This window comes from Priapulus caudatus, unplaced genomic scaffold (assembly GCF_000485595.1).
Source record: "Priapulus caudatus unplaced genomic scaffold, Priapulus_caudatus-5.0.1 Scaffold9, whole genome shotgun sequence".
Lineage (NCBI taxonomy): Eukaryota > Metazoa > Priapulida > Priapulimorpha > Priapulimorphida > Priapulidae > Priapulus > Priapulus caudatus.
In genome coordinates this window covers 563,270-572,215 of record NW_014577070.1, presented here as the reverse complement: position 1 = coordinate 572,215, position 8,946 = coordinate 563,270, and the positions used below count along the sequence as shown (strand labels likewise).

Below are 8,946 nucleotides of genomic sequence, written 5' to 3'. Positions count from 1 at the left end.
ACACACAACTACACACTACTACTATATATATATATATATATATATATATATATATATATATATCCCTTGTTAGTTTTCTTTTTTCATAAATATGGCCGTCAGTTACACTTACATGATGCGAAGAGCAGGAATGACTGAGCATAAAGACAAGAAATTCTTGTGGTCATGCAGCAGAAGCACAGCATGGAGATATTGATGATTGTCGCTAACATCGATGTAACCAGTCCCAGTGTTGCAAAGCCCTGCACTGCCATGAACCAATCTGCAAGAGAAAATAATAAAGTATAATTTGAGTAGCCTGAATTTTTTTTAAGATGCAAAATAATTAAGCTCGTGTATTCTGGATCTCATACGTGTTATAGCTATTTAGAAAAGATATATGAAACGAAGGCGTTTACAATTATTACACTTTTGATTTCAATGCTGCTTTTCTCACGCGGTAGGCATGCAAGGCCCAGCGGATGATAAGGAGATTCGGCGAATGCTCGACGGACCGACCACGTGCTCCGAGCACACCGAGAAACCGTTTACAATAATAATAAAATCGGCAGTCAGCTGCTGTACCAATGTAGAGCGGCCGGGATGCCTCCCCGTAAATAAAAGAACCAGGAGATGGTTAGGGGAAGAAAATTGCACTGTGTGCAATAAGGGAGAACCAGAAGACCTGAAGCATTTCCTGTTAGTTTGCCCGGCATACAAACACCTAAGGAAGATCATGTGGGACAAGCTCCAAGAAGTGGGGTCACCCCTGCACAGCTGGAGGAAAGGCAGGTGATGCTCACCATCTTGGGGCTAAATGAACATAGATGTTATCAAGAGCTAATAGGTATTATTAGCTCTTGATGTTATGGGGATTGGGTAGAGCAGGTTAAACATTACTTAGAATCAGCCTAAAAGCTCCGGAACAAAATCTCCAAAAGATCGTACAGCTAGGCGCATCCCTTCTGGGTCAACCAATATCCGGAAATTATATCTTTCCGATAAAAGCCAAGACGTATATCATAATAATTATGTGCAGGGTGCAATCGAGTGACTTACTCGGAACCAATCTCACGCGTATTCTCTCCAGATCCCAGTTGAACACCCAGCGACAGTCGGCGTAGATGCGCACGAGGTAGCCGTCTCTCTCGAACTCCTCGTAATTGTTCATCGACAGCTCCCTGTCCCAGAATCCGTCGAAGCACACCTCCCAGAGTCCGATCTTGCGCATTGTGCTGAAGACGCGGCGATTCCGCTGCAGCCAGTTCGGACTGCAGAATGCTATGATGAGCAGCGCGCAGGCGACGAAACACAGGATGCTGCCGATCACTATGTACGTCGGCTGTCTCTCGCCCCTCCTCGCGTACCTTCCTTCACCCATGGCGGTCGCCTTCGTTTAGAGTCAAATATCACACACGCTCGACACTCTCTATTATGACTGTCTCATCTGACGCAGCGCTCTCACAGCGACGGAGCGCAGAATTGAAGTGATTTAGTGAGAAATTGGCAAAATATCGGTAAATTCGCGAAAACGTTTAGTGTAGAAGTGTTGTGTCACTGCCGCAAACAACAAAGATGGCCGGTGTATACCTGATTCAAAACCCACGCCCTAGCACGGTGGCTGCTGCAACTACAGCTTGCTCATTACAATGTGAATACTCGCTGCGCACCTGAGCAGAACGGACCAGTCCATTACATACCTGTAAAAGGGGTGGTGGACTCGACCAGATGCGCGTGCGAAATCGATGTCCATGTCTCCAACTCAGCCACGAGTATTATACGCTCCAACAAGAACCGCTGTATATAAATACGCACGCACACACACACACGCGCACGCACACACGCACGCACGCACGCACACACACGCACGCACGCACGCGTACACACACGCACACACACACACACACACACACACACACGCACACACACACATAATATATACATATTATATAAAAATTGTAAAGCGTGTACGGTACTAATGCGCGTAAACACTATGCCTCTACACTATATAAGAATCGCACAGCAATTAACATACACAAACAAGAATAAACCACATTGTCATATATATTAACCCAATATTCACCCAATATTGACGACAATTTTTTTTTTAAGCATGAAACTGTTAGCAGTGGTAGAGATCGTTTACGTGTAGAATTGGTTTCTGATTTTGGGTAACATCAATGCATAATGATGCAGCCACTAGCAGCAACACCACGAGTATGTTTATAGCATAATATGTCATCGCTGACACATATCTAAACTCTTCCCAAAACATTTATAGAGTTCTGAGTATAATTGAACTCTTGGTTAATGAATTTCATTTCCACGCGTTCTAAGACAAGTGCTACGTCCCGAACAACTTTGATAAGATATTTTCGCGAAGCGCACACCTCACAGCGCTTGCATCTCTCAGCCTCTCCTCTCTCTCTATCTCTCTATCTATATATATATGCGTGTGTGCACGTGTGCTCGTGAACGTGAAAGTACGCGCGTGCGTGCGCGTGTACGTGTACGTCTGTCGGCCCGTCCTTCCGCCCGTCTGTCCGTCCTTCCGGCAGCCCGTGCGTCCGTCCGTGCGCCCGTCCCTCGGTCTTTCTGTCTGTCTCTGATATTCAAAAATCACTCTGTCTGTCTAAAGATATTTGAAATGACTAGAATGTATAGCAATAGATTTCTTGCGATACATTGCTATATATTTAACAAGCTTTATTTTCACTTTTTATTAAACGAATTTAATTTTTACAATAATCTTTGTAAACCGTTAATGTAAAGTGAATTTTTTAAATACACATTAATTAAACCCATTTCTGTATGATGATCCATATTTCCTATTGCTGCTTACGTTTGCTCTAATACACGGCACCATGTTGAAATCGCATTCACGGACGGTACATTAAGGTAAGTATGTATAGTATACCCTATTAGAAAACGTTGTATTAACCGTAACAAAATGTTACATAAGCCTGAAACAACTTCGTTATTTCAAAGTCTGTACATAACGGCTTCCAAATAAAAATTAAACGGTAGACTTATGGTCTAGAAGAACTACGCCGTTTTAGAAGTATGGTAGGGTCACAAATAAACAATATTGGCCTGTTTTTCCATTTCATTGCATACACTCATTCACAAAATACCGCACAAAAACATTAACAGATACTAGGAAAAGAACACTTTAGCGAAATGTTGTTTATTTATTGTGTGTATGCACAGAATACAATCATTAAACAATAAATACCACTGTGACAGCGAATTGCAATTTTACATTCATACATGTCTATGGTGTTTTTAGGGATGCATGTACAAGGTACAGACACTTGGGGTACCCACGGGTACATAAGTAGTTCCGTTTAATAGATTTCCCCTTAAGAGCCTATAACATAATTATTACACATAAAAATTAAGTATTCTTAGGCACTTCCAAAAGAGCAAAATGATTTCCATTGCATTTATTATAGTGACCTGATGCATAATTGTGCATGAAAACAAGTAAGAAAAAAATACCTAGCACGTTAAATAATTATATATTCTATGCAAATGCATTCAAGTGTTTAGGAATGATGACAACTATGGTAGGTCAAAATTACTATGAACGTGAACTACGCACTTTAACACAGTCAGAAATGAGAAACCCTAGTTTATAATTATTTGCTCGCCACATGCATAGATTCATTAATGCCTATCTATTAGATCAGGAGTAAATAAAAACAAATTGTTTCTATTCACTCTCGAATAGATGTATAATACCTATACATTGGAGCATGAACATATCTATACAACACAATTATATAGGTGTGACCATGATTAAAGATATCTGTAATTTAATGCGAAAGGACAGGGTATATCATAACAATATTCAAATGAGTTCTGAAGCATTCTGAACCTATTGTGAAAATAACACATCTGCTACTGCTGAAACGTTGTCCACTGACCTAACGGCAGAGTATAAAAAAAGCCAGATACTGTGTCATTGCTCTGATACTATCCCGTGTGGTAAGCACAGTTACATTTACTAGCTACACTTGTCTCTCTTCATTCTACAAACATTGCCATCTTGGGAGAACCTTCTCTTGCACTTGAATCTCGTATAGGTAATGTGAATCACTCCCTACACAGTACTTCACCATGGATCTTGATGACGTTCATTCTTTATGTTGGAAATCGCTATGGAAATTGACTAGACATTAACAAATATCCATACCTTTCCTTTCCAATCGAATCACCCAACAAACATTCACTTGATTACAAATCAGTACATAAATAAAGACCGATGCATAAAATGCGGTTACAAAAACATTCTGCTGCATCACCACCAACAACAATTCAGTAACATGGCACCGGGAGCAGTGAAACATCATCCGATCGAAGAGAATACACCTATGATGTCATCACCAGTTTTTTCGCAGCCAGCCAAGAGCTTTCAGCACTAGAAAGCCGAGTGCCATCGTGTAGACCATGAGATCCCGCTGTTGGCGTGCCTGGTTCCCCTGCTCCAGATTCGTGACACGCCGTGACAGCTTCGCCATCTGTCGTCTCAGCAAGGCAACCTCGTCAGCAGGTGACAGCGCATCCGACGTAACGAAACTACACACGGAAAATAAATTGAAAATAAAATAAAATAAATAGGTTAAATAGAAATAAATGTCAACCAATATGGCATTTTACGCTGCTTAAGTGATTATTTTTACTAACAGCATAATTGCAAGGCAAAACGCATAAAAATGACATGATTTGGCCATTTACGTGTTCTTAATGTACTCATAGTTTGGGCCAGAACCCCACCCATTAGTGATTGGCATTGTTTCTAAGGGGTGTCTGTAATAATTAGCTGACAGCACATTGCCATGTTGAGCAAAGCTTTGTCAGTGCACACACTGATCAAGTGATCACACAGATGGTGAACTCGAACTGCAGAACTAGGATGGTATGCTATTTATGGCTTCAAGCAACAAGCCTGATCGTGTATCAAATCGCGGATGTAACAACGTACCTATTGTTGTGAGAAGGAACGTTTGCAGGCTTTGGCTTGTCATCTTCCTTCTTGGACTCATCCATGATGGGGAAATTATAATCATTTATATTGAGAACTCTTGGTGGCGTTGTTAGAGCAATGTTGTCTACCTCTGGTAGCATCTCGAGGTTTAGATCACGTGGAGCCTCCTTCATACCTAAATGCTGCTCTTGGCCTGTAAGCAAAAGTCAGTTTATCGATTACCATTTGGTGACATACTGTCAGAACTGTAAAGCTTCCTAATGAAACATATAAGATTCAAATATATTTCTAGATATTTGAAACTATTAATACTATGTCTATTTTAGTGTGGATATTTTTGCAATAAGTGTTATATTTCCAATATTTAAAGGGAATGTTACCTGTTACTATTATCCTATCTGGTACACTCATGTTTGCGGACATTTTTACAGCATCATCATTATAATATCTGCGGTTGTTTGGTTCAGAACCACCTCCTAGACTAATCCTGTGGGGAACCTTTGAACAAAACAAATTTCATTAACCTTTAGAAAATAATTTAAGAATTTTTCAAGGCAACCTTATTAAGTTAAATAAATAATATTGTGCTATGTTTTGTACTAAATTTATTGCATATTTCAATTTACAAGTTTCCTACCTGCATTCTATCGCTGATGTCAGCGGTGAAATTTTGATCATAATAATCCCCTTTCAGTTCCTTTTCTAATTCCTCAATATCAGGGAGCAGCCTGGCTGGACTCGCAGTCGCAGACATCTGAAGCAAGTATATTGTGTAAAATTAACATAACTTATGAACTAATCTTAACAAATTCACTAATATGAACTAAGAACACCACTCAACAATAAAATGGAAATTTCCAGTAAACCATGTATTTCAACTTCTCAAATGCGTACGTACTAGGACATGTTGTAACTGCCAAACTTAGAATCAATTATTAGTTCAAATGAGACCAATCCTATGGGTGTTGTATTTTCAGAATGTTGAAAGTAAAATTGGTATGTAGTAGTATTTATGTGCACAATAGCCTAGCTAAAACGACAAATAAAAAGCAATCAGAGGAAAGGAAATTTGTAATACTGTACGTACGGCATTCTTACTACTATAAAGGTAGAGGACCTGGTATATTTATGTTACTCTCGAGAACTATCAGTTGGCCCATAAAACTGCTTACCAGAGATTGGTGGGGTTACGCATGCTTTAGTACATATTACAGTCCAACCTCGGTTATCCGAACATCAATTATCAGAATTTTGGATTATCCGAACAAGATCTCAAGGTCCCATGAATATTTAATAAGCCCCTAGTCCACCCATGACCCGTTGGGTCACACACAATTCAGAGGTTATGGAGAATTCAAGCTGATTTCAATATTGCACCGAAATGAAGGTTTATTTTGAGATAATTTATTTAAATATTTCAATCTATTCGTGTTATTCATAATTCAAGAAAAGACATTTGATTGTTCACTGTTCCTTTGTGTAGCGCTGTAGAAAGCTAGATAGGTGGCGCGCGTTTGACGTAACGTTGCCTGGATACAGTCGGTACAGTTGCTGACGTAATTTGCCTGTAACTGTAAGCGGTTGCCTATAGGTTCACTAGTTGCCATAGGCCTACTAGGTTCACACGCTGACCTGGAGCTGAACCGGTCGTGTATTTTAAACACTGTCATCAGTTATCCGAACAAAATACCCCCCGCCCGTTTCGTTCTGATAACCGAGTTTTAACTGGACCATGAATTTTTTTGAGTGCGGCCTGATTGAGCTTACACAAACCTGTAGCACCTGTAAATGCAAGACTGACACTGCCTGAGAGCACAAAAAGTTCCAGACTGTGCCAGTTTAAGGATAGCCTACACGGGCTACAGCCCTATACTAGTTAGTAGTACCGGTAGTACACTGTACAAGCTGCCAGACCATGTCAATCAGGGTTCAACATTAACTTTTTATTTCACTAGACCATCGGGCTAGTAACTGAGGAAAACCACTAGCCCTGACCTAACTTTCACTAGACCATCGGGCTAGTAACTGAGGAAAACCACTAGCCCTGACCTAACTTTCACTAGCCCAGACCCAGACCATTGTTATGAAAAACTTTATTTAGATAAGATCGAGTGTGTCATCCTATGAATTCATAGATGCTGTTTCTCGCGCTTTAAATCGCGCGTGGGCCGAGTTCACGTGCAGCATTCGTATTCTACCACGGGCATACACCAGCGCACGGTTTATCGATCGTCTACTGCGGCTGGCAGCAAGCCACGTTATTGTTTTTGCCGAAGGGTAGACTGGTATCCGGCCTCACGCTCTGCTAGACAATGTACACGCTCTGCTAGACAATGTACACGCTCTGCGACAAACAGTGCGGCCGTGAACCAGTCTAGCTAGAGGTGACCTTTCAGTGCAATATATATAACCAATTCTAACACGACCAGTCGGGCTACTAGCACTCTTTGTAGTTTGTATGCGACCGGACCAAGCATTTACCCGACTAGGTCGGTCGGACGTGGGTTAGTGTCGAACCCTGTCAATGAATGTCATTGACAGCCAAATCAATTGAATGTCAAGTCTATCAACAGCCGATCTATGCTACTTATACTAGTTAGTAGTAGTACACTGTACAATTGCCAGACAATGTCAATGAATGTCATTGACAGCCATATCAATTGAATATCGTCAATTGCTAAGTCAATCGAATGTCATTGACAGCCATTGACAATGAATCATGATAGGCCTACAATATTCAGTACGTCATTGAATAGATATCTTACAAATTATATACAATGACACAGGCTGACAGCGTGCGTAAAAGTTACCAACTTAGTTCTTACTCTACTACCGTAACTATGGTACCAACATTCTGCAAACGTATACAAACTATAACTAAAACTTATACTAGTAGTAATAAAAGTAGAACTTTTAGATCAGCATAGCCAGTGCCAGTGCTAGTGTTGCTCATAGGGTCTATGTCCCCCAGGGTACTGCCGGAATGTACCCTGGTAACTATCTGATATGGTTAGGGTTAGGGTAGGCGACTCCCTAGACTCGTTAGTGGAGTAGGCGAGGTACGGTCCAGCATATTAGATAGTACCAGGGTACGTTCCGGCAGTACCCTGGGGGGCATAGCATGCAGGGGTCGAAATTAGCGATATCCCGATATCCGCGGGATAGTAGATTCTTGTGTTGGATACCAGATTTCAATGCTTGGTATCCCGCCGGGATAGTAAAATAAAAAATCGTCAAAATCGGGATAGTGGTTGAGTTATCAACTTTATACGGCAGCGCATCTGAGCGAGTGCGCACGATCTGAGCAGGGGCAGGCCACTCTAGCGTTATACAGCAGCCAAGCATAGCATATTTGCAAGCGCCAGCGTAAATGTGATGTGTATACATTGTATCAAGCGAACCAGATAATGCGTCTAGACAATACGTCTGCAGTGTACTGTGGAGGTGTATGTAAAATGAATGCAAGCAATGAGTTTCGAAGGCAAACAATTGTTAAAATTACTATCCAACAAATGGGATACCAGATCTTTGGGGGGGGGGGATAGGCCTATCAGATTTCAATACCTGGTATCCAGAATGGATACCATAATAAAAATCTAATTTCGACCCCTGGAGTGATAGACCCTCTCAGCGCTAGTGTTCTGTTCCGTGTTCGATGTTGCTGACACTGACACAGTGACAGTGATAGACACACTGACTCACTGTCACAGTGTCAGTGGTAGTGTCAGTGTCAGTGACTCACTCAGTCACTGTCACTGACTCAGTGATGATGTAACACAACCAGGCTGCGTAACTAATGTCAATATACACAATTGCTAGGAGTAGTGTACCCTAACCTAGTAACCCTAACAAGAACCGTTTCTTGGAGCTAAGGTAAGTGATGGTGTAACACTACTAGTACTACTAGTAGTACTACTAGTAGTACTACTAGTAGTAGTACTAGTAGTAGTACTAGTAGTAGTAGTAGTACTAGTAGT

At 41.1% G+C, this 8,946-nt stretch overlaps 2 protein-coding genes across 5 annotated transcripts in view; both read right to left on the bottom strand.

Moving 5' to 3' along the window:
* Nucleotides 1-1,612, bottom strand: part of LOC106806829 — a 4,305-nt gene extending 2,693 nt beyond the window's left edge. The window contains exons 1-2 of the mRNA XM_014808953.1: nt 1,039-1,612; nt 113-262 (exon numbers count right to left, since the gene is read on the bottom strand). Coding sequence (XP_014664439.1) covers nt 113-262; nt 1,039-1,360 — 472 coding nt within the window. The 5' untranslated portion in view covers nt 1,361-1,612. The remainder of the gene's footprint in view (nt 1-112; nt 263-1,038) is intronic.
* A 1,538-nt stretch (nt 1,613-3,150) lies between these two features.
* LOC106806800 (transport and Golgi organization protein 11-like) overlaps nt 3,151-8,946 on the bottom strand; it is a 7,601-nt gene continuing 1,805 nt past the window's right edge. For all 4 annotated transcript variants that reach the window (XM_014808913.1, XM_014808893.1, XM_014808884.1 and 1 more), the window contains exons 2-5: nt 5,607-5,723; nt 5,350-5,467; nt 4,967-5,162; nt 3,151-4,560 (exon numbers count right to left, since the gene is read on the bottom strand). In XM_014808913.1, the coding sequence (XP_014664399.1) occupies nt 4,365-4,560; nt 4,967-5,162; nt 5,350-5,467; nt 5,607-5,723 (627 nt within the window). In that variant the 3' untranslated portion in view covers nt 3,151-4,364. The remainder of the gene's footprint in view (nt 4,561-4,966; nt 5,163-5,349; nt 5,468-5,606; nt 5,724-8,946) is intronic.